The sequence below is a fragment of the Macaca fascicularis genome, chromosome 12 (assembly GCF_037993035.2).
Source record: "Macaca fascicularis isolate 582-1 chromosome 12, T2T-MFA8v1.1".
Taxonomy (NCBI): domain Eukaryota; kingdom Metazoa; phylum Chordata; class Mammalia; order Primates; family Cercopithecidae; genus Macaca; species Macaca fascicularis.
In genome coordinates this window covers 66,655,255-66,681,724 of record NC_088386.1, presented here as the reverse complement: position 1 = coordinate 66,681,724, position 26,470 = coordinate 66,655,255, and the positions used below count along the sequence as shown (strand labels likewise).

Below are 26,470 nucleotides of genomic sequence, written 5' to 3'. Positions count from 1 at the left end.
AGAAGCTTTTTAGTTTGAGAAAATACCATTTGTCTATTTTTGCTTTTGTTGCCTGTGCTTTTGAGATCTTCTTCATAAAATCTTAACCTAGATCAATGCCCTGAAGTGTTTCCTCTAAGGTTTTTTCTAGTAATTTCTTAGTTTTGGATCTTATATTTAAATCTTTAACCCATTTTGAGTTGAGTTTTGTATACAGTGAAAGATAGGGGCTAGTTTCATTTTTCTGCATATGGATATCCAGTTTTTAATGTTCCTAGTGCCTTTGTCGAAGATTAGTCGGCCATAAATGCATAGATTTATTTCTGGCTTCTATTCTGTTCCATTGATCTATGTCTGTTTTTATGGCAGTAGCATGCTCTTTTGCTTACTGTAACATTGTAGTATATTTTGAAGTTCAGTAGTGTGATGCCGCCAGTTTTATTCTTTTAGCTCAGTATTGCTTTGGCTATTCAGAGTCTTTTGTGGTTTTATATGAATTTTAGAATGCTTTTTCTCTTTCTGTGAAGAATGTCATTGATATTTTGATAGGAATTGCGTTGAATCTGTAGATCACTTTTGGTAGTATGTCATTTTCAGAGTATTCTTCCAATTCATGAACATGCGGTGTCTTTGTATTTTTTTATGTCCTCTTTAATTTTTTTGATCAGTGTTTTATAATTTTCCTCGTAGAAATCCTTTACCTCATTGGTTACTTTTATTTCTATTTTTGTTTGTTTGTTCATAGTTCTTTTTTTTTTTTTTTTTTTTTGAGTCGGAGTCTCGCTCTGTCGCCCAGGCTGGAGTGCAGTGGCCGGATCTCAGCTCACTGCAAGCTCCGCCTCCTGGGTCTACGCCATTCTCCTGCCTCAGCCTCCCGAGTAGCTGGGACTACAGGCGCCCGCCACCTCGCCCGGCTAGTTTTTTGTATTTTTTTGGTAGAGACGGGGTTTCACCGTGTTAGCCAGGCTGGTCTCGATCTCCTGACCTCGTGATCCGCCCGTCTCGGCCTCCCAAAGTGCTGGGATTACAGGCTTGAGCCACCGCGCCCGGCCCATAGTTCTTATAAATGGAATTTTTTTTTCCTTTTTTTTTTTTTTTTGGAGACAAATCTCACTCTATGACCCAGGCTGGAGTGCAGTAAGTACAATCTCGGCTCACTGCAACCTCTGCCTCCTAGGTTCAAGCAGTTCTCGTTCCTCAGCCTCCAGGTGCCCACCACCATGCCCAAGTAATTTTTGTAGTTTTAGTAGAGACGGCATTTCACCATGTTGGCCAGGCTGGTCTCCAACTCCTGGCCTCAAGTGATCCTCCCAAAGTGCTGGGATTACAGGCGTGAGCCACTGCTCCCAGCCAGGGATTCCTTTCTTGATTTCTTTTTCTGCTAGTTCATTGTTGGTGTATAGAAATGCTACTAATTTGTGTATGTTGATTTTGTATTCTGCAGCTTTACTGAATTTATCAGTTCTCACAGCTTTTTGGTGAAGCTTTTAAGGTTTTCTATATATGAATTCATGTCATCTGCTATACATAGAACTTTTAAATTGCTGGAATAGAATGTAGAAGGAGGAATATAAAGAAATGTAATTCAACAAAAGAGAAGGAGAAAGAGAAAAAAAGAAAATATTTCATTTTTATCTGCTGTTATATAAGATGGAAGCAATAAAGCCAGGTATGTATTAACACAATAAATGAGACTCCATCTATAAGCTATTAACAAGAAACATCCCTTAAAAAATGATGAACATTGGAAATACCTGGAAAGAAAATATCTCAGATAATCATGAAGAAAAATAAAGTACAATTAAATATAAATTTGAGGCCAGCTGCAGTGGCTCACGCCTGTAATCCCACCACTTTGGGAGGCCGAGGCAGGCGGATCACTTGAGGCCAGGAGTTCAAGACTAGCCTGGCCAAAATGGAGAAACCCCATTCTCAAAAAATTAGCCGGACATGGTGGGATGCACCGGCAATCCCACGTACTTGGGAAGCTGAGGCAGGAGAATTGCTTGAACCCAGGAGGCGGCAGAGATTACAGTGAGCCAAGATTGCCCAAGATTGCGCCACTGCACTCTAGCCTGGGTGGCAGAGTATGACTTCTGTTTCAAATATATATATATATGTATATATATAAAATACACAAGCACACACATGTATATACATATATATAAATATAAATTTGAGATCAATTTTTTTCTTAACTCAGAACCTTCCCCAAACTTCCCATTGCATTTCAAATAAACTTCAGTGTCTTCACTGTGCTCTGCATAGATCAGAAGGCCTTCGTCTAAATCAAGAGGCCTTTTGATCTGGCCTTAGGCTAACAACTGCCCCACCATGGCACCCACACTGGCTTATTTGCCACTTGCCTCAAACACACTTCTCGCTGACTTCATTCAAATTTCCCCTCTTCAAAGAGGCCTTATCTCACCCTTCTATGTGAGATAATACTTTTGTCACTGCCCCTTAGTTTTTCCACTTCTTTTCTGTAATACTACAACTTACTGATTGTGTAGGTAATACTAAAATTTATGTTTGTTTATATTCTCTTTCCCTTCTCGTAATGGAAACTCCATGAGCACTTGGACTTGAGTCTGTTTTTTTCAGTGCTGTATCCCTAGCATCTACAACAGAACCAAGGCCCTCAATGAATATTTTTGAATGCATGAATGAATAGCAAATAAAGCATTTTTCAAAGGCAAAAACCTTGAATGGTATAATGATAGATGTTTTTTAAGGACTAAGTCTCCACAAAGAAGATAAGGCAGTTAAAATTTTTATGTATCAAACCGTTCTAGAAATAACATAGTGAATTTATTAAAACACAGTTAGAATGAGGAATTTTAAATAATTCTTTTAGATTTTGACTGTTGTTTTACCCTAAGCCTGTTTCACCTGTTTATTTACTTGCCAGACCCTGCTAGCATATGAATTTGTGACTCTCAGATGGAAAGAAGGGTAAATGTTAAAAACTGTAATGATGTAAACTTATTGTGTAGTTGTCATGTTGGGAGAAGTTAAGGATATATTTTCTTATTTTACATAATGAGGAGTCATTACACACAGTTTGAACTTAAAGAAAAAAATATATTACTCTAAGGCAACCATTTGAAGAATTAAAAATAAAAAATATAACTAAATGTGTCAGAAAGAAGGAGAAACTGTGATGCTAGATAAATTCTTCATTTTCCATGGCAGGGTCAATTGAGGATTTACTGGATTCTGGTACATACAGTAGATTACTCTGCACCTGTTTGAAAGAAAGGAAGTAAAGAAAAAAAGGAACGAAGACACTATCTATGTTTTGATTTGGAAATGTCTCCAAGATATATTAAGAGAAAAATATGCAATGCAGTCTGTATAATGTTATCTTTGAGTAAGAAGGGAGGAACCAAAGAATATATATTTAATTTGCTTGTATAGAAATAGAGACTCTAGGAAGACAGTAAGAAAGAAACCACAGTAGCCTGTTTACATTGCCTATTCAAAAATTAATTAAAAACATTTTTTAAACAAGTCATTCCTCTCAGTGGTGGGACTGATGTGGGAAGGAGAAATTATCTTTCTGTAATGATTGAAATTCTTCTTATGTGCCTGTGTTGCTTTTATATTTCTTAAAACAATGTCTCATGGGTGTTTTAAAAAAAAACTATTCTTTTGAAGACTTCAAGTCTGTGTATGTGTGCTCGCAGTCATACTGTTTGTATGAATGATCATATACTGTATTTTGTTGAGCTTTTTTCCTTCTGATTTCCCTCCACTAATGTGAACTTTTAGAATCACTTTTATTGAGATGTAATTAACATACCATAAAAATGACTCATTTAACATATTTAATGCTTTTTAATGTATTCACTTTTTTATGCAACCATCACCACTGTCAAACTAAAACATTTTTATTACCCCAAAACTGAAACACACAAACATTAGCAGCAACTTTCCTTCTTCCCTATCCTACACTGCATCACGTGGCAACCACCAGTCTACTTTCTGTATCTCTGGATTTGCCTTTTCTGGACATTTTATATAAATGGAGTGATACAAATGAGATATTTTGTGCCTGGGGTTTTTTTTTTTTTTTTTTTTTGGAGACAGAGTTTCACTCTTGTTGCCTAGGCTGGAGTGCAGTGGTGCTATCTTGACTCACTGCAACCTCCATCTGCTGGGTTCAAGCAATTCTCCTGCCCAGCCTCCTGAGTAGCTGGGATTACAGGTGCATACCACCGAGCCTGGCTAATTTTTGTATTTTTAGTAGAGACAAGGTCTCACTGTGTTGGTCAGTCTAGTCTCAAACTCCTGACCTCGTGATCCACCTACCTTAGCCTCCCAAAGTGCTGGGATTACAGGTGTGAGCCACTGCGCCTGGCCTTTGCCTGGCTTTTAAAACCTAGCATAATGTTCTCGTGGTTCACAGATGTTATACTATGTATTGTACTCATTCCATTATATGACAGAATGTTCCATTATATGGATGTGCCACATATTGTTTGTTCTTTTGTGAGTTGTTGGACATTTGAGTGGTTGTTTCCATTTTTTTGATGTAAATGTTATGAACTGTTATGAATACTCTTAGAAACTTCTGTGTAGACATATTTTTTAGGTTCTCTTAGGTGTATAGATAGGAGTGAAATTGCTGATTCTATATTAACTCTATGTTTAATGTTTTGAGGAACTGTCAAACTCCTTTTCAAAATAGCCACACCGTTTTATATTCCTACCAGCAATCCAGCAATGCATAAGAGTTCCACTTTTTCCACATCCCTGTCAACACTTATTATTGTCTTTTTAAATTATAGCCTGTATTGGTCTGCTTGTGTTGCCATAACAGAATGCCAGAGACTGGGCAGTTTATAAAGAAAGAGGTTTATTTAGCTCTTGGCTCTGCAGGCTGAGAGGTTCAAGGGCATGGTCTTGGCTTCTGGTGAGGGGTTTTATACTGCCTCATATTACAGAAGGCCAGAGGGGAAGTGGGTATGTGTGAAGAGGGACTGGAGAGGGGGAACCTTACTTTGTAACAACGTGCTCTTGCTGGAACTAAATCCAGTCTTGCCAGAGTAAGAACTCACTCATTACTGCAAGAGTCGCACCAGGCCGTTCATGAGGGAGATATAATGCAAGCACCTTTCACTAGACCTTACTTCCCACACTGCCACACTTTGGACCAAATTTCAAAAAAATTTCTTATGCCTGTACCATACTGTTTTGATTATTATTACTTTGTAGTATATTTTGAAATCAGGTACTGTGATGCCTCCAGCTTTGTTCTTACTCAGTTTTGCTTTGGCTCTTTGGGTTCTTTTGAGGTTACACATAAATTTAGGGTTGTTTTTTCTATTGCTGTGAAAAATGCCATTGGAATTTTATTAGGATTACACTGAATCTCTAGATCACTTTGGATGGCATAGACATTTAAACAGTATTAATTCTTTCAATTCATGAAAACAGGATATCTTTCTGTTTGTATTGTCCTCAATTTCTTTCAACAGCTTTATAGTTTTTATTTTATAGATCTTTCACCTCCTTGGTTTTTTTTTTTTTTTTTTTTTTTTTAAGACAGGGTCTTGCTCTGTCACCCAGGCTGGAGTGCAGTGGTGCCATGTTGGTTCACTGCAACCTCTGCCTCCTGAGTTCAAGCAGTTCTCCCGCTTCAGCCTCCTGAGTAGCTGGGACTACAGACGCCTGCCACCACGCCTGGCTAATTTTTGTATTTTTTGGTAGAGATGGAGTTTCACTGTGTTGGCCAGGCTGGTCTCGAACTCCTGGCCTCAAATGAGCCACCTGCCTTGACCTCCCAAAGTGCTGGGATTACAGGCATGAGCTACCGCATCTGGGCTGATTAAATTTATTCTGAAATTTTTGTTAGGTTTTTATATGGTATTATAAATGGAAGTGTAAGTTTATTTTATTTTTTATAGACATGGGGTCTCGCTATGTTGATCAGGCTGGTCTTGAACTCCTGGCCTGAAGCAGTCCTCCCAGCTTGGCCTCCCAAAATGCTTGTATTACAGGCATGAGCCACCATGCCCTTCCACAACTGATTTTTGTATATTGATTTTGTATCTTGCAACTTTACTGAATTAGTTTAGCTAACTCTAATAGTTTCTTGTTGGAATCTTCAGGGTTATCCATATACACAATTATGTTATCTGCAAAAAGAGATAATTTTATTTATTTTCTGACTTGGATGGCTTGTATTCTTTTTTTTTTCTTTAGCCTGATTGCTCTGGGTAGGATTTCCAGTACTGTATTGAATAGAAGTGGTGAGAATGGGCTTACTTACTTGTCTTGTCCAGATCTTAGAGGAAAAGCTATCAGCTTTTCATCCTTGAGTATGAAATTAGCTGTGGGCTTATCATTTATTGCCTTTATTATGTTGGGTGCAGTTCTTCTATACCTAGTTTATTGAGAGTTTAATCACAAAAGGATGTTGAAAGGTTTTTTTTTTAATCATGAAAGGATGTTGAATTTTGTCAGATGCATTTTCTGTATCTACTGAGATGATGATATGATTTTTATTCTTCCTTCTGTTAATGTGGTGTGTCATATTTATTGACTATGTATGTTGAACCACCCTTGCATCTCAAGAATAAGTTTCATTTGATCTTGGTGTATGATGATCCTGTTAATGTGGTGTTGAATTTGGTTTGCTAGTGTTTTGTTGAGGATATTTATATCTTCTAGAATCATTTTTGGTAGCTTGTGTCTTTCTAGGAATTTGTCCATATCATCTTGGTTATATGATTTGTTGGCATGAAACTTTTCATTATATTCTCTTGTAATTCTTATTTCTGTAAGTCAGTAATAACATGAGCTCTTTCATTTCTGATTGTAGTAATTTGAGTCTTCCATCTTTTGGTCTTGGTAGGACTTGCTAAAGATTTGTCAATTTTGTTTTCAAGGATCCAACTTTTGGTTTCATTGATTTTTTTTTTCTATTGTTTTTCTTTTCTCTGTTTCATTTGTTTCTGCTGTGATATATATTTTTCCTTGCTTTGGTTTTAGTTTGCTTTTCTTTTTTCTAGTGTTTTTTGGGTAGACGGTTGGGTTATTGATTCGCGATCTCTTTTTGAATGTAGACAATTTTCCCTCTAAGCACTACTTTAACTATATCTCATATGTTTTGATATGCAGTGGTTTTGTTTTCATTCATCTCAAAGTTTTTTTCTAGTTTCTCTTGAGATTTATCCTTTGGCCTATTGGTTATTTAGGAGTGTGTTGTTTAATTTCTACATATTTGTCATTTGTAGCAAGTCTTTATGACAGTCATACATAAACCTGTATCTGCTACCCTCTTCACCCCCTTTAGAAAATTTAGTTTGAGGCCAGGCGTGGTGGCTCATGCCTGTAATCCCAGCACTTTGGGAGGCTGAGGCGGGTGGATCACCTGAGGTCAGGAGTACAAGACCAGCCTGACCAACATGGTGAAACCCTGTCTACTAAAAATACAAAACTAGCCGAGCGTGGTGGTGCATGCCTGTAATCGCAGTTACTCTGGAGGCTGAGGCAGGAAAATCGCTTGAACCTGGAAGTTGGAGGTTGTAATGAGCCTCTGCTTGAACCCGGGAGTTGGAGGTTGCAGTGAGCCCAGATCGTGCCATTGCACTCCAGCCTGGGCAACAAGAGCAAAACTCTGTCTCGAAAAAAAAGAAAAAAAGAAAATTTAGTTTGAGGGTATTGCTTGCCCTTACAGTGTCAATCTTTTAAGCATTCTTGAATACATGCTGCCATGTTTTGAGTTTGTGTGTTTGAAAATGTCTTTCTTTTGCTTTCTCATAGTATCTCAGTAGTTTATAGATACCATTTTTGGTGTCTTCTAGTTTTTAATTTTTCTTCAGCTCAGGGAAGTTTTCTTTTTAATATTTGATTTTTTTTCTTAATTTGTTTACTCCCTTCTGAAAACCAGTTGTTTTCATGGTAGATCCCATAGATATGTCCTTTGTATCTATTGTTTTAACTCATGATTTTAATTTCTTCGTATTTTGATGTTATGGGATGATTCTAGTTCATTTTCTAGTTTACTAATTTCATTTCTAGCAGTGTTTCTGCCCCTACTCTTTACTGAATTTAAATTTTTGCAATTGTGTTTCACTGTCAACTCTCTTATTTCTAATTATATTTACTTTAAAATTCAAATAATATACTTATTAAAGATCTATTTCTACTTGACCTTAATTTCTCCTCCAGTTGAGCCACCTATTCTGTGCTTGACTGGGGCTCTCCCTTGCAAGCTAGTTAGGCTCCTTAAATTACCTGTAAGGTTTTCTTGCCACAGCATCCATTCTGGTTAGGCTGGTGGTCTTCTCGGTAGTGGTAGATTGGTTGGTGGTGAGGTTTACAGGTGTTCCTTTCTCTTACTCCTGGTGTTGGCTACAATCAGGTGGCATCTAGAGCAGCATGGGACAGGTGGATAAGGGGAGTCTTCTCGTTATGCAGAAGTGATCAACTTAAGTCTCTGTCAGATCTACCTTTATGTAGCCCTATGGACATTCTTCACCATAGATTTGACCAGAAAAGCAGGCCTGATCTTACTTACCTACTCTAAATTATTGATTCTCCTAGCCTTGTTAACAGTGGTATTAAGAAGGTGTTGCTTAGAATTTTTTTTAATGGTTTCACGTAGTTTTTAAGTTGAAGTTCGAATTACCTGACATTTTTCTGATTCCTGCCTTACCACTGTAGCCCAATTTCATGCCCCACCTTCCATCTTTTCTTCACATTGTACTTTGCTTATAACAACCTATTTGTGGTTCCCTAAATGGATATGGTTTTTCACATCTTTCCTTTGAACATACCTGTATGCCCTTTCTTTTCATCAGATGCATCACTATTTGAATGTCAAGGTCAGATCAGGTATCACTTTAAGGATGTTTCTCTGATTACCTCTTTCCATCTGATTGCCCAAATCCAAATCTGGTGGACCTCCTGTGTCCCTCTTCAACACCTATGTGTACCTAGACAAAATTTTTCCCATCATATTTTAATTATTTGTTTCTTACTTGACTATTAAGCTCTTGAGGACAAAGGACTGTGTGGCATATTTTAGTGATCTCAGCACTTAGCTCTGTGTCTTCTGTGTAGTTATGTGCTCAATTTTGGGGGAATGAAATACTTCTACTATAAGAAATCAAAACAGTGTATCCTGATTCAGAAAATCTGGAGAGTCAGGCAGTAGGAGGCTAATTTTGAGACTGGCATATATTTTTAAGAGTACTAGGGGAAATTTTTGAATTGCATTTAAGAGTTTACATGGAGTCATGTGGTTCATCTGGACTTGCTTTAATATTATCTTCTTAGCACTGCCCAGTATCAGCAAGCTCTTTGGAACTGAAAATAAGGCCAGTATCTGTTTATTTTACTAATTTTCCTAACTTCTAACCTGTTAACATCACATGAAAAATAATATACCCATCTAGTTGCTTCATTTCCTCAGCATATATTTTAAAGTACTTGTGTGTAAGGTTCCATTTAGGGTCCTTGGTTTGTAGACAGAGGACAAAATCCTTGCCCTCAGATGCTTTTAGTCTGTTCCAGTAGTAACCACAGAAGAGCAAGCATAGTTTGGGAACTTCCGGGTGGACATATTCATCATTTTGTCCATGGGGGTAGGAGGGTGGTCTTAACAGTTTGCAGGTTAAACCCACATTTCAAAAAACATGTTAAAATAGGAAGCATTCTAATTAAATCTATTGGCATAGCAAATGGATATTTTGGGATATTAGTTAACTAAAGAGATATTTGGGGAGATGGCAGCTACAAGCTAAAATCTGAACACTTTGATTAATATTTAGAATTAATTGACAACTACAGAGAACCATTAGTGGTGGTGCTGATAAGAATATGGATGGTAACCAAAACTTCCGTTTTACAGTTTTGCCTATAGCTGGTCATAGTCAAAATATGTAGTGTGAAAGTGAATGTCATTGATGGACCAGTCTTCTTTAAGATGTTTGAGTTCGTTTTCTACTTTTGTCCACCCCAGATTTTTTGCCAGAATAATTTGGATTTTTTTTTCTTTGGCAGAAAAAAACCCCAGCTCTCTAGCTACGTTAAGCAAAGAAGGGAAGTTATTGGCCGGGCGCGGTGGCTCAAGCCTGTAATCCCAGCACTTTGGGAGGCCGAGGCGGGCGGATCACAAGGTCAGGAGATCGAGACCACAGTGAAACCCCGTCTCTACTAAAAAAAAATACAAAAAATTAGCCGGGCGCGGTGGCGGGCGCCTGTAGTCCCAGCTACTCAGGAGGCTGAGGCAGGAGAATGGCGGGAACCCAGGAGGCGGAGCTTGCAGTGAGCCGAGATCGCGCCACTGCACTCCAGCCTGGGCAACAGCGTGAGACTCCGTCTCAAAAAAAAAAAAAAAAAAAAAAAAAAGAAGGGAAGTTATTGATCGAGTATCAGGCAATTCACAGAATGGTTTGGAGGCCTGGAAAACCACAGTTGTACAGGAACCAGGGCAACCTTGGGTGACTAAGCAGCAGGAACTGCCCATCCTTTTCATTGTGGGATCTCCAGTGGATTTAAAAAAAAAAAAAAAGACACTCCCACCCCCATCCCATGCTTATTATATCATTCCTTTGAGATTCAAACTTCTGGTAGAAGAGAGTTGATCGATTTTCCCCTTTGTTTCTTGATTATAAGTATGAGTAAAGATTATGTATGGGAGAAGGGGACCCTCCTTAGAATTTCTATAGTTGCTGGGCAGGTTGATTTCCAGTCCTACCAAAAATACAAGGACAGGATGGTTGTCAAAAAAGAAACTGTGTTGCTGTCATGAAATTGGAATGGAGGTTGAATACCTAAAATGGGAAATGTTTACTGTGTTCTGAATCATAAGACTTGATTTTCAAACCCCAAATTTAAGACAGTTAATGCTTTTTAGGGATACAAGGAATTTTTTTTGTTTGTTTTTTTGTTTGTTTTGTTTGTTTGTTTCTTGTTTTGTTTTTTTGAGACGGAGTCTTGCTCTGTCGCCCAGGCTGGAGTGCAGTGTCCGGATCTCAGCTCACTGCAAGCTCCACCTCCCGGGTTTACGCCATTCTCCTGCCTCAGCCTCCCAAGTAGCTGGGACTACAGGCACCCACCACCTCACCTGGCTAGTTTTTTGTACTTTTTAGTAGAGACAGGGTTTCACCGTGTTAGCCAGGATGGTCTCGATCTCCTGACCTAGTGATCTGCCCGTCTCGGCCTCCCAAAGTGCTGGGATTACAGGCTTGAGCCACCGCGCCCGGCCACAAGGAATGTTTATACTAGATTATGTCTGGTTAGATGGGGGCATCTATTGATGAAATGTAATATTCCCTCTTAACGCATTTAGCTCCTCTCAAGCATTGAACTCAAGCACTGGTTTTTGTGATTTTCGTATGGTCTGTGGCAGAGGTTGGCAAACTTTTTCTGTAAAGTGCCAGGTAGCTAAATATCTATAGGTCATGTGATCTCTATCAAAACTACTCAACTCAGCTCTGCCATATTAGTACTAAAGCAGACATATACCATATGTAATCAAGTGAGTATGGCTTTGTTCCAGTAAAACTTTATATAAAAACCAGGCAGAGGGCCATAGTTTGCTGACCCCCTATCTTATAGCAACTCTGTCCAATAGAAGTTTCTGATATGATGGCCATCTTTTACATCTGTGTGGCCTAATATGTAGCCACTGGCCACATGTGGCTACTGAGGACTTAAAATATGGCTGGTGCAACTGAGGAAATTAATTTTCAATTTAATTTTAATAGTTTCTTAGTAAAAAAACTATTGTGTTTGCTAGTTTAAATATTGTTCTTTTTACCAAACTTTTGGCAACATTACCAATAAAAGCCTTATAAAAGAACTTACAGTGGAGCTAGGAAAGATATTTTTTATTGATAGAGAATGAATTCTGGCGTAAAAAGCGTTAAGAATAAATGAGTGCTTATCTGTGGGGAAATATTACCAGCTTTAGTCTCCCAAGAATTAATACTGAGATTTAACCTTTTTAAATACATGATTTAAAAAAATGAATACCTAGGACAATCCCAAGGGTTTGATGACTTTGTAGCAAAGAAACCATTCAAATAAATAGCATAGGTGATAAGTAGTTCTCTTCCTCAGTATATTTAGGATAATCACAAATCATAAGTATACTCAGTGAATGTTCACAAACTGAACACAGTGATGTAAGATTATCCCTATAACATGATTATGACCTAGAGAAAAATCACAAGGAATCTACAAATAATTAAAACTAATAAGTAAATTAGTTAAGGTCATTGATTATAAATCATATATTAAAATCAGTTATATTTCTGCATATCAACAACAAATAAGTAGAAAGTAGAAAATGAAGTTTTAGAGAGATACCATATACAACAATATTAAAAATTGCTAATATAAATGTTATTAAATATTTACAATAAAAATATAAATTGAAATAAATCTGACAAAAGATACTCAAGATATCTTCACTGAAAACTAAAACAGTGAAGTCAAAGAAGGCCTTATTAAATGAGATGCAATATTCAAAAATTGGAAGACTCAGTGTTATAAAGCTGTTAGTTCTTACTAAATCGATTTATAGCTTCACTGCAATACCAATTAAAATCCCAGCAGGATTTTGGGGAGGGTGGAAATTAACAAGCTGATTCCAAAATTATATAAAAATGTAAAGACCAAGAATGGTCCAGGCAGCCTTAAAGGACAATAACAGAGCTGGGGGAATTATGCTACTATATATCAAGAATATTTCTTGATATTATTGGTAAAATTAAACCAGGCATGGTGGCTTGTGCCTGTACTCCCAGCTACTTAAGAGGCTGAACGGGAGGATCATGTGAGCCCAGGAGTTCGAGGGTGCAGTGAACTATGATCATGCCACTGCACTGCACTCCAGCCTGAGTGACAGAGGAAGACCTGGTGTCTTAAAAAATAAAGAGAAAGTTAGTCATTAAGTCAGTATGATATTGACATGAATAGAAAAATAGACCAATGAAAGAGAATAAAGTCCAGCAGTAGACCCATCTGTAAATAGTAACTTGATCTATGACAAAGGTGATATTGCAGTGCAGTGGGAAACAGTTGATTGTTACAACAGATGTGCTGTATCCATTGGATATCTATAAGGGAAAATAAATAACTCTTCACTTTGAACTCTTACCATGATACAAAAGTCAATTTCAGGTAAATTGTAGATTTAAATGGGAAAGGTAAAACAATAAAACTTTAATAAAATGAATAGACTATCTTCATGACTTTGGATTGGCAGAGATTTCGTAAATAGGTTCCAAAAGGCAGTAGCCAAGAAGAAAAACATTTGATAAATGTAACTACGTTGAAATGACACGGTAAAGTGTGAAAAGGCAAACCATAGATTCGTGTCCCACATATGGAAAGAATTCCTGGAAATCAAGAAGGAAAGACACAGCATTCATGTTCATAATTTCAAAAGCCAGGCCAGATGTGGTGTCTTACTCCTGTAATCCCAACACTTTGGGAGGCCAGGAGTTTGAGATCAGCCTGGCCAACACGGCGAAACCATGTCTCTACCAAAAGTACAAAAAGTAGCTGGGCATGGTGGCACATGTCTGTAATCCCAGCTACTCAGAAGGCTGAGGCAGAATCACCTGAGCCTGGGAAGTGGAGTTTGCAGGGAGCCAAGATCATCATAGGATCAGGGAGACTTTTGTGTCTGTCTTGTGTTTGAGCTATTTCCTGTATTCCATGTCTTCTCTTTCTTGATTTATTTATTTGTTTTTCATGGAGCAGATTCCCTGGTTGCTTCTTGAGGAAAGATATATGGGTAGTGAAATTTTTGAGACCTTGCATGTTTTCCTCCTCCCCCTTTGTTTTTAGTGTATCTGACGGATAGGATTCTAGGTTGGAAATCATTTTCTCCGAATTTTGAAGGCATCGTTCCATTGTCTTCTAGCTTCCAATGTTACTGTTGCACACTCCAATACCATTCTGATTCCTGATTCTTTGTAAATACTCTATTTGTTCTTCCCTGGAAGCTTTTATTTAGGAGCTTGTGTTTGTCTCTAGAATTTAAAATTATTTATTCTGATGTATCTTGGTTTGGTTTTCTTTAAGCCATTGTGCTTGATTTTTTAAAAATGTGTCTTTCTAATCCAGAAACATGCTTTCCAGTTCTGGAAGAATTTTTTGAGTGATGTTGGAATTTGTTCACATCTGTGCATTAAGCCCTTAAACACTTACTGGAAACTTTGTGTAACTAGGCAGGGTTTACTGACTGATGGATTGGTTTTGTTTTTTGGGGTGTTTTTGATACAGGGTCTCACTCCCCCAGGCTGGAGTGCAGTGGCACTATCACAGCTCACTGCAGCCTCTACCTCCTGGGCTCAAGTGATCATCCTACCTTCGCCTCCTGAGTAGCTGGGACTACTGGTACCTGCTACCACATCTGGCTAATTTTTTTTTTTCCTCTGTAGAGACAGGGTTTCCCATGTTGCCCAGGCTGGTCTCAAACTCCTGGGCTTAAGCCATCCATCTACCTCAGCCCTGCAAAGTGCTGGGATTATAGGTGTGAGCCACCATACCCAGCCATAGATGGATTTCGCTGTAGGATGATCTAGTTAGGTCATTTCTCTGAAGGATTTATGAGGGATTTATAAAATCTCTCAGAGAGAGATTTTATCATTTCATACCTGTGGAGTAAAAGCTTGGCTACTAACTTTTTAGAATTGAGAACAAGAAAGGGGCCTAAGGGTCTCTTTAATGTAGACTTTCTACTTAACCTTCTCTGTTTTCTCAGCTGTGCCTTATGCATCTTAGTACGGAGTTCTTCTAGCTCACTATTTCCAGATAGTAAAGTTGGCCTCCAGCATTTATGATGACAAGTCAGCAGTTACTTTTATCCCTTTTTGTTCTAATGTGTCCTTTCTCCAGCTGCTTTCAAGAACTGTTTTCTTTATCTTTGGTTTTCAGCAGTTGACTGTGATGTGCCTAGGTGTGGTTTTCTTTGTACTTATCCTGCTTGGGAGATTGAGTGAGCTCTTCAATCTATAAATTAATATCTTTGCCAAATTTTGGGATTTTTCTGGCTGTCATTTCTTCAAAAATTTTTTTTTCTGCTGCTTTTTCTCATTTTATGATTCCAGTTACATGTGTATTAGACTGCTTCATGGTGTCCAACAGACAGTATTTTTCAGTATTTTTTTCTCTGTTCTTTAGTTTGAGTAATTTCTCTTGACCTATCTTCAGTACTGTCTTTTTCCATTCTTCTGTTAAGTCCATTCAGTAAGTTTTGTGTTTTAGAGAGTGAAATTTTCAGTTGTAGAATTTACATTCAGCTCTTTTTACAGTTTTTATTTTTCTGCTGAAATTTCCAATCTTGTCGTTTGAACTACTTACATTAGCTGCTTTATGGTATTTATTTGCTGGTTCCAAATCTGTGTTACTTCATGGTTAGTATCTATTGATTGTTTTTCCTCTTGAGTGTGGGTAACTTTTTCTTGTTTCTTCATATGGTTACAAATTTTTATTATATCCTGCACACTGTGAATGACACTTTACAGTGACTTTGGAGACTGTTTTTTATTTTTCTTTGTGTTAGGAGGCAGTTAACTTGGCTAGACTGAAATTTAAACTATGTTTCCCTGCAGAGGGCAGCACTGACATCCCTGTTAGTTGTTTTATCTAGGCTGCTTATCGTCTGCTCCGTTTTTTCATAGATCACTGACCAGCCAGAGAAGTAGGCAGAGTTAATATGCAGAATTTGGGACTCTCCCTTTGTGGATCTTTATTTTCCAGCATATCCTTCCTTACTTTGCAGCCTCTTTGGAAGCTCGAAACTTGTTTTTCAAGCCAGTAAGACTACAGATTTTGATCTTGGTTTCAACTGCTGTCTGTGCAGCTTTGATCTCTGGGACCTTCCCCTCAGCAAAAGCTGTAAAAACAGGAAACCTACCTAGATCTATTCCCTTCTTCTTCCTCTTCCTCTTCTTCCTTTTTTTTTGTTTTTGTTTTTGTTTTTGTTTTTTTAAAGACAGAGTCTTGCTGTGTTGCCCAGGCTGGAATATGGTGGTGTGATCTCTACTCACTGCAACCTCTGTCTCCCAGGTTCAAGCAGTTCTGCCTCAGACTCCCTAGTAGCGGGGATTACAGGCATGCATCACGACACCCGGCTATTTTTTGTATTTTTAGTAGAGACGAGTTTCACCATGTTGGCCCGGCTGGTTTTGAACTCATGACCTCAAGAAGTCTGCCCATCTCAGCATCCCAAAGTGCTGGGATTACAGGCGTGAGGCACTGCACCCGGCCTCTGTTCCCTTCTTCTAAGTGTTGTCTTGTACTTAGATTCTGCCTACTTTTGGTTTGGGTGGTTGGTTTTTTAAATCTTTTTTTTCCAGAATTTGTAGTTATCTGTAGAAAATAAGGTATTCTGTTTTTACTGGTGGTGGAATGTTATTCATCTACCTACCTACTTGTATTTTTGTTGTTTGTTTTAAAAGATAAAAATATTTCCTGAATTTTTATTGATATTTCCAGTTCAAACTCAGGATTATAAGGTTTTTTTCATATGCATCTTTATACTATGAATTATGATTCTCGAAGATATAAAGCAGAGGATAGAATTGGATATCCCTCAATTTTTTACCTTATTCTGTATTTCACACACATAGTGGTCTCAAAATAACATTAGCACAATGAACAAAGTGGGTACTGAAAACAGTTATTTTGTATATGCTTTCCATCCCCTAGTTTTAAGAATACTGTATGCATTTAGTCATTAACTATTATATCCTCTCCCTTGTCATTATCATTTAATCTTGATCAACAATAGGTCATATTATTGCTTGCCTTCAGTTCTTAGACTGATAAACTATTCATTTTGGTTGTCTTAAGCTTGTTCTATAGTAGATTCTTTAGGAAAGGCTCATGGGAGCAGGATTCCCTAATTGCTTGCAGTTTTGGTAACCGTTTATCTATGCTTTCCATGTGCTTAAAATAGATTTTACTAAATATAAAACACTTTGCTTTTGTTTTCTTTCCTTGAATAGCTTATGTCACTCCATTTTCTTCTCGCATAAAGTGTTTGCCTTTGATGTTCGCTTTCTGGGTTGTTATTCTTAGGTGTGCATGGTGCTCTGTCAGTAATTTCAGTTTTTTTAATTGAACATTTAAAGAACAACAACTGACAACAAGAGCCTGACAACTGAAAATGTCAGAGACATTTATTTTCTTTTTATTTTGAGATGGAGTTTTGTTCTTGTTGCCCAGGCTGGAGTGCAGTGGTGTGATCTTGGCTCACTGCAGCCTCTGCCTCCCAGATTCAAGTGATTATCCTGCCTCAGCTTCCCAGGTAGCTGGGAATTACAGGTGTGCACCATCATGCCTGGCTAATTTTGTATATTTAGTAGAGACAGGGTTTCACCATGTTGGTCAGGCTGGTCTCGAACTCCTGACCTCAGGTGATCCGCCCACTTCGGCCTCCCAAAGTGCTGGGATTCCAGGCATGAGCCACCGTGCCCAGCCATCAGAAACATTTTCTTGAATTACAGTTTTTACTGTTTTCTGGCTTTAGTAGTTTTTAGGGTCTTCTGTTATCTGTATATTGATCTTTGTTGCTTCATCAGCTGTTGCTTACTCTCAAATCCTTTTTATCTCTTCATTTCTTTTGATTTCAAAAATGTTGCTGTTTTTCGCCTTCTAGTTATCTTTTAAAGCATTATCTACTGTATATATTTGCTCTTGGGTTCATTCAGATTTACTTTTTATTTCTGAAACTTTTTCTTTTATTTTTAATGCTTTCTTGAGTTCTGTTACCTTATTTCCGGTTTTTTGAAATCCGATTTATATAGTTGCTTCATGTCTTGAGTCATTTTCGTAACATCTTTTAGCTCATTTTAAAATAGTAGGTTACAGTTTTTACCTATTTTGTGGATGTGTGTTTCTGATATGCTTTTATTATCTGGATGTTATTCTGTATCTTACTTTCTTTTTTCTTATACCTTTATGACCTACATAATTTTCTTTTGCCTACTTTACTTAAGTGTAGCAGGTGTGGTTCAGGATGGCTTTTCTTACAGGGCTTTCTCTACTGCTGTTTTTAGGCATGCTTCAAAACTGTGGCATTTGCTTTCTGAGTTTGCCAGGTGACCTTCCCTCCCTGCTTTATCTGAATATTCTCTTTCCATTATTGTAATTGTACCTATCTAGTACTCAATTTTCATTCCACACCCAGTAATTTATACTCATTGTACCACCCTGTTATGTAAAGATCAGTTTCAAGGATTCGTAGAGGCCAGACTGCTCTCACTTCTTAGACGTAACCGTGGACTCCTCCCTCTTAAGTCACTAATTGAAAGTGCAAAACCCTTCTGTACTTAAGTTAACCTAGCTTCTGTACCTACTTGTTGGCTGTTTTAGGTGTCTTTTGTTTTCGGTTATCAGACATCTGTTTCTTTCTGTTTCCTCCCATATTGATAATGATACCATACATTATCTATGGTTGTTGTTGACTTGTTTAAATCTGCTGTTTTGAGGGGGATTCATGGAGATTCTTGTCATCTAGTTTTGTTGTAAATGTTGCCCATGGGTTTTTGGTTTACTATTTAGTTTTATACATTATTTTGGTGGGTATTTACAGATGCTCAAACACTTTGCCACTGCCCTTATTGTCCTAGAATCTTTCTAATGTGTTACTTCTTAATTGTTGCGGTTTCAAATTTGATAATCTTGCCATAATTAGATTATAACTTATTCCCAGTACTACTTGAATTGTAATTAGTTCAAGTGCTATCCTTTGTTGACAGCAGCTTTTACAGTATCCAGCATAGTACTGGGCATGTATGCAGTGGCTCAGAGTTGTCACTTTGGAAATTAATCTAATTTCAATTATATAATTATAGTCCAACTTGCAACCTGTTAATAGTAGGATTAGCAGCCACTCCTGTTACAAGTGGAGGTGAAACATGAGGATATCAATTGGCTTGCCTGTATGTAATGTTAATTCTTGCCTCATCTTTGACATATATGCCATAATCTGTCAGCCTCCTTGTCTAAGCATTTCTGGAAGACTTTGATCTGATGTACTGATGGTACAAAAAAGTCACAGAAGCATAGAAGCATCATAGAAGCATATTGGAAACAAAGCAGACATCATGCTACAGAATGTTAGCTCTTTTTTCTTGGTTACAGTTCAAAAATACTGTCAAGGAAATGGAGAAGTTCTTGAGCAAAGCAATTAATTAAAATGGTCAAGATGGTCAAAGATTTTTTTGAAGAGATCGAGTTAAAACAAATTAAAAAAAAAAAAAAGACAGTTTGTTAATACGGAGAAAGGCAAAGAGGTGTGTTTCAAACGTGATGGAATTTGATAATTGTCAAGGGACCTGAAGAGCCCAAATAATACTTTCAGCCAAAGGTAGCATTAGGTTTTAATACATTGAGTAATAATTTTAGGGATCTTGTCATTCTAACAATGGCTCAATTCCTTTGCTTTTGAACTGGGATTTAAAAAACCAGCTAATAGAAGTCAGTTCCTAAAACACAGTGGAAGTTTATTGACTTGATAAAACTTTTCAGAGTATTTGTAGTGTTAAGAATGTAGTATTTATTTTTACCTCATTTGGCTTCCTTGTTTAAAGGAATTCTACTTTATGAAGATAGATTATGTACTTTGTAATATGTTTGTTTAAAATTACTTCCAGTGCTTTAAAAAATTACTCCTAATTTTTACTTTTTAAAAAATCTTTAACAGGCCTCAACAAATAACGAAAGCTCTAATCACAGTTTTGGAAGCTTGGGATCTTTAAGTGACAAAGAATCAGAGGTAAGTAATTTCAGTTTAAATATCGTGCTATTAAAGTAAAAGCTGGAATCACCGTTTTAATTAGTTTTTTGTTTCTTCATCAGTTCTTTTGCTAAAGGTTAATGCTTTTAAAGTTTCTTATAGGAATGTTTTGTTCTGCCTTACGAAGCACAACATTCAGATTGAAGATTGCATTTGGCGTTAGAAAGAAAATACAGTTTCTTTGGTTATGTAGCTGAACTTGTAAATGAATGATGAATATATATTCTTACTGAAGACAGTTATTAGCCATTCATAATTCTGTGAGAGGAAGGTGGTTCTTAAGTATGTTGGGTTTCCCAGTTTTCTATTATTTCTCTTTATTCTTCCCTTTTAGTTTGATCCTTAGTAAGAGTTTATGTACTTTCTGAGATACAGATACACATTTTTTCCCTCTTTTTAGAATTTCTTATGGAATCATGCTGCCGGTTTTCACTTTTTGTATTTTAAAAAATCTGAAGAATTCCCTCCCCTCTTAATCCCTCCCCCTTTTACCCATTTACTGATCCCACCAAGAAAATATCTGGGATTTTACAAGCAGGCATTTGGATCCATGGTATAATTTACTCTGAGCATGATATACTTGACATATTTTAAAAATGGGTGACAGGAAGTTCCGTGGGTTTTAGCATTCATTTGTTGATGTTACAGCTTGACTCTTGTGGATATAGCCTTTTCTCTCCTTGGATGATATGGTTCTGTCACGTGTGTGTGTATGTATTTTCCCTGTCAATCTTATTTCTACTTGATCCATTTTTGTCTTTTTTCTACTTGGTTAGTATAGACCTATCACCTTGATAATACCAGTAGTTCATTAGCACTCAGAGACTCTTAGGCATTTTGTTTCACTGTTCAGAAGAAAGGGAACTTCAAAGGTGGCATCTTTTTAGCTCTGTGTTATTGAAAGCATCTAGAAATCTCTAGGTAGAGAGTTGCGTGCAGTTCTGTGCAGGCACCCTGACACTCCAAAGGAGTATGGCATAGGGCTCTCACTCATCAGGCTTTCCCTTCCACAGAAACAACTGGCAGGCAGCTGAAAGGACTGTGCAAGTGACGGGACTTTATCTGCAGTAGGTTCCCTTGAGGTAAGCGTTAGTAGCCCCTGTAGCATCAGATTATCAGTTTAGCTTTAAAAAAATTAACATACTTATACTAAGTCTTTGAAAATTGTAGGTTTAGCTCTAGTCAAAGTTTTTTTTAAAACTATATCAAGAATGTTCTCACTTTATATTTCCTGGACTTTGGAACATTTCTTGATATTTTCCCAGAATTGGAAATATTTAGTAATTTCACCTGCCTCCTCTTTCATAGGCATTTGTGTTATGAAGAGCAATAAAATAATTTTAGATACTTCTCTTTTCTGTTCACTAAATATGATATTTTTGATAGATTTTTTTAAAAAGCAAAACATGGTGGAAGTTAGATCACTTATCACAGTTACATGTTCTTTATAGGTACCCATATTCCAAATATAAGTTATAGATTTAGTATTTGGATTTTTTCAGAGGAATTAGTCCATAAGAGAATTCAGCTTCCCTTTAAAGAGTCCAAGGATCACTTTTGGCTATATTTTTAGTTAAAACATGTTTTTGTTTCTTAAAAGACCATACTGGCATTTGCAATGAAACACAATTTGGTTAATCATTAGATATACTTAGCTTTATCTGTATTGAAGTTTTGACATTTGGGGCAGCAATAGAAAATCTTGAAAAATCTTTTGGGCCATGTACTGGGGCTCACACTTGTAATCCCAGCATGTTGGGAGGCTGAGGCAGGATTGCTTGAGACCAGGAGTTCGAGACCAGCCTGGGCAACATGGCAAAGCCCCCTTTCTACAAAAAACACAAAAAATTAGTCGGGTATGGTGCCATGTGCCTGTAGTCCCAGCTACTCCAGAGGCTGAGATGGGACGATAACCTGAGCCTAGGAAGTCGAAGCTGCAATGAGCCATGATTGTGCTACTGCACTCCAGCCTGGGCGACAGAGTGAAACCCTGTCTTAAGAAAAAAAAAAAGAAAGAAAAATGTTTTGGCTTTTGCTGTTCTGTATTCTCTGTCTTGGATTTTTACAAATTAATGGTTAAGTCTAGTGGCACAGAAATGACTACAGATTATACATTGTCCTTAAGATTCAAAGAAATAATTACTATTACCATTATTATTATTATTATTATTATTATTATTATTATTTTAGTGTATCTTTCCATTTAAGAAGTTGCTTATCTGGAAAATGATTCCCAGGTTTTATCTGTATAGTTGATACCTTAATAAATTCCTTTGGGATGAAATTTTATACATATCAAAATACAGATATTTATAGATCATTAAGTAAACATGAGAAGAAACAGTTGCAATTGCAGGATAGAAGTACTTTGGTTTTTCCTAGTACTCCTAGTAGTAAAGTTTATGAAGTATTTCATTGTCTTCTGATGTCACTATTTTGGTAATCCATTCTCTGATTTACTACATTTTTTAAAATAGTAGTTTTTGGTTTTGGGAGCAAATAGTACTGGAAGGTTTATTACTTTTTTTTTTTTTTTTTTTTTGAGACAGAGTCTCGCTCTATCGCCCAGGCTGGAGTGTAGTGGCGTGATCTCGGCTTACTGCAACCTCTGTCTCCCAGGTTCAAGCGATTCTCCTGCCTCAGCCTCCTGAGTAGCTGGGATTACAGGCGTAAGCCACCATACCCAGCCAGTTTATTACTTTTTTTTTTTTTTAAACTGCTGTCTCCTACCACCCTTACCCCACCCTGGATTCCTGAAATTTGTATCCATATTTTAATATAATTAATATGCATACCCTATTGTAGTTCACCAATTGGACTTTTTCTGTTGAATCCCTCTTAGGATTTGTGATGGTTTTAACTCACTACAATCCCTTTTCTGTACTTTGTTTCCTCCTTTCAGACATCCTCTCTTTCAGACATCCAGAATCCTCTTGTTTTCTTCTACCCTTACTATTAAAACTGGAAAGCATCCAATTGTCATTGTTAGGTTGATTAATCTACTTCAAGTGAAATTTTTATTTCAGTTTGTATGCGGTTTATTTTATATATGAATCTGACTTTTGTTTGTAAATGTGGAATTAAATAGAATGAAAAAGTTTTTCCTCTTGTAAATGAAAGAAGATGGTAGGTAGGAAGGTATTGTTTTGATTTTGTTTTATTTTACATCACTCCTGGTCCATTCAGCAGTCTCCAGAAAACTCAGGGTATTTTCAGTAAACATTTATTGCATATCTATTAACTTATAGTCTCTGCCTAATCACAGAGAGTATAAAGATGAATAGGATACAATCCCTGCCTTCAAATGAAATCAGTGTTTAGTAGAACAAACATTTAGACAGTCTGCTTCATGAACAATGTAGGCTGTGCTGTAACAGATACAAGCACAAGATACTATGGAAGCAAAGTGCAAGAAACACCAATTTCATTTGCCTGTAGGGGAAAGGAAGGAAAGAAGTCTTCCTTCAAAGAAGAGATGATCATTGAGTTTTTAAGAGAGGCCGTGAATTCATCCCATAAGACAGAGCGAGGTATGAAAAGAAGGTATACAGAGGGACTAGGATCTGTGTTTGCTTTTACATGGGAGTATGACAGATAGTTTAGTTTAAGAGAGGACAGTGATTCTAGCCGCTACTGCTCTTTAGATCTCCTGAAAAGCTTTAAAAAATACCCAGCTGCTTCGGTGATTCCCCTGGTTTTCAGACTTCTGATAGAGGGAGTATATGCAGAAATGGGGAAAGGTAGGCAGGGGTCAGGTTTTGAAGACCCTTGTATTTCATAGTAAGGAATTTGGACTTCAGGTAGAGAGCCATTGAAACAGGGGAAACAAAAGACAAAGTAGAGGTAAAAGGCAGATAGCAATGTAGAGGATTGGATTGGAGGGACATGAAACCCAAGTTAGGAAGATCACTTTGTTAAGGAATACTGCCTTCTTTATAAAACTTTAAAACCTTCAAGGTTTAATATTAGGAGGAAAAACTTGAGATAAAAGGACTTCTAACTAGTATTTTCAAGTTTGCTGTTTGGGCTCTGCCTTCTTCGGATTCTCTAACTTTGGGTACTGAGACTATCACCACCTAAGGCTGTGGTTCTCAAACTGTTCTGTGCGAATGCATCACTTAATGTTTATGACAGTAGGTCTGGGGTAGAATTTTGCATTTCTAACAAGCTTCTAGATTTCATTAGATTTTTTGTTTTTGTTTTTTCTTTTTGAGCTGGAGTCTCGCCTGTTCCCTGGGTTGGAGTGCAGTAGCATGATCTCAGCTTACCACAACCTCCGCCTCCCAGGTTCAAGCAATTCTCCTGCCTCAGCCTCCCAAGTAGCTGAGACTACAGGCATGCGCCGCCGTGCCCTGCTAATTTTTATATTTTTAGTAGAGATGGGGTTTGTGTTGGCCAGGCTGGTCTCGAACTCCTGACCTCATGATCTGCCTGCCTTGGCCTCCCAGAGTGCTGGGATTACAGGTGTGAGCCCTTGAGCCCAGACTTCATTAGGCTTTTAAAAAGTAGAATCAGTAGGGTTTGGTGACTTGGAATTAGCATAAAGAAGGAAAGGGAGGAGCCTAAGATGATTTAAAGGGATCTAGCTAGAGTGCCTTTGAGATAGGCATCACAGAAGGAAGATAACAAGTGTAGATGGTATAGTAGAAGCTATCTGGAACTCAGGAAGGAGATCAGGCTAGACAAGAAGACCTAGGGGTCTTTGGCATAGGTGTTAATTAAAAAGGCTTGGTTGTAGATAAGCAGATCTTAGAGTGTGGTTTGAGGATTCCTAGGGGTCCCCTGCGATTCTTCCAAGGAGTCAACAAAGTCAAGTGTTTTTTATAAAAGTGCTAACACATTATTTGACTTTTTAACTTTCATTATCTCATGAATTCACAATGAAAATTTCCAGAAGCTGTTTAACGTGTGATATCACTCTGATTTATTCATTTTTATTCTTTTACACTAGTATATTCTAGTGTTATAATGTTTTTGTTTAAAATCCTAAAATGGTTAAAGATCTATAGTTATACACATGTAAATAAAACCTCTTTGGGGTCCTTAACAATTTTTTAAAAGTTATAGAGGGGTCCGGAGACCCGAAAGTAATAGTAAGTAGAATTAAATGTCATAGAAGTCAGTTAAGATAGTGATTGTAAAAAGTGACTAAGAATTTTACACTTAGACTTAATTTTAGTAGATTAATGGGAACAAAATGCCAGATTGTAGTTAATTGAGGAGAAATTGGAAAATGAGGAAATAGCGACAGCAAATATTGACTGCTTTTGGCAGAACCTTGACTGTGAAGGAAAGGAGACAATATCTAGAGTCAAACAGGCTTGACAAATCATGTGCTAAGGAAAGAGTCATAGCAGAGCTGTATTGGAGACAAAGTGCTGAAGAGAGAGGAACAGAGAAACAAAACCAAACATCTTTTCCTGGAGGAGGAACGAATGGGTGAAATCCAGACCCTGGGTGGGCAGGGTTATTCATAGTCAGGACTAGGAACATCTTTCCCCTGAATTGGGGTAGATGAACTTGCATATCTGATAACCCTTTCTCTTACTTAACAGTGAAAATAGGTTATCTGCTGAAAGGAAAGAAGCATGAGTGGGTTGTGGATTTGAGGACTGAAAAATTTTATGGGAGGACCAGAGAAGAGAGTGTACCAGGGCCACTCATCCTTTATTTAAATGTTTTAGAATACCTGAAGGAGTTAGAAATATGGTCATGTACCTAACCTGCTGGCTAAGAGCCCACATTCTTTTATGAGGATAAGAGCCCATGTTTCTTGAGTACCAGTGTTTTGAAAGTTTTTTTTTTTTTTTCTCTTGAGACAGAGTCTTGCTCTGTTGCCCAGACTGGAGTACAGTGGCCCGATCTTGGCTCACTGCAAGCTCCGCCTCCTGGGTTCACACCATTCTCCTGCCTCAGCCTCCTGACTAGCTGGGACTACAGGTGCCCACCACCATGCCTGGCTAATTTTTTGTATTTTTTTAATAGAGACGGGCTTTCATTGTGTTAGCCAGGATGGTCTCGATCTCCTGACCTCATGATCCACCCGCCTCGGCCTCCCAAAGTGCTGGGATTACAGGTGTGATCCACTGTGCCCTGCTCAGTGTTTTCTAAGTTTTGAAACATGCCATGATCCACCTATTTGCACTTCTCCTTGTAGCACTTTCACTATCCAAACACAATGATCTTGTGTCTTCATTTTCTGCTGCTCTAACAGAATATCACAGACTGGGTAATTTATAATGAACAGAAGTTTATTTGGCTCTTGGGTCCAGAGGATAGGAAGTCCAAGAGCATGGTATCAAGCATCAAATGAGGATCACCGCATGGTAGAAGATGGAAGGCAGAAGTGAGTGTGTGAGACAGAGAGGGAGAATTGGGCTCAACTCATCCTTTTAATCAGGAACCTGCTCTGTCAATAATGAACCCATCCCTACAATAATGGCATTAATCCACTCATGAGGCCCCTACCTCTTTTTCTTTTTTTCTACCCTGCCAAGACCGAGTTTTGCTCTGTTGCTCAGGCTGGAGTACAGTGTCACGATCTTGGCTCACTGCAACCTCTGCCTTCTGGGTTCAAGGGAATCTCCTGCTTCAGCCTCCTGAGTAGCTGGGATTACAGGCGCCTGCCACCATGGCTGGCTAAGTTTTATATTTTTAGTAGAGACAGGGTTTCACCATGTTAGCCAGGCTGGTCTCAAACTCCTGACCTCA

At 37.8% G+C, this 26,470-nt stretch overlaps 1 protein-coding gene across 7 annotated transcripts in view; it reads left to right on the top strand.

Annotated features, from left to right (window-relative positions):
* TLK1 (tousled like kinase 1) overlaps positions 1–26,470 on the top strand; it is a 168,459-nt gene that overhangs the window by 56,419 nt on the left and 85,570 nt on the right. For all 7 annotated transcript variants that reach the window (XR_012421213.1, XR_012421212.1, XM_074009432.1 and 4 more), the window contains one exon: positions 19,667–19,738. Coding sequence is in view for 4 of the 7 variants with exons in the window: in XM_045368283.3 (XP_045224218.1) it covers positions 19,667–19,738 (72 nt within the window). In the remaining 3 variants the exon portion in view is untranslated. The remainder of the gene's footprint in view (positions 1–19,666; positions 19,739–26,470) is intronic.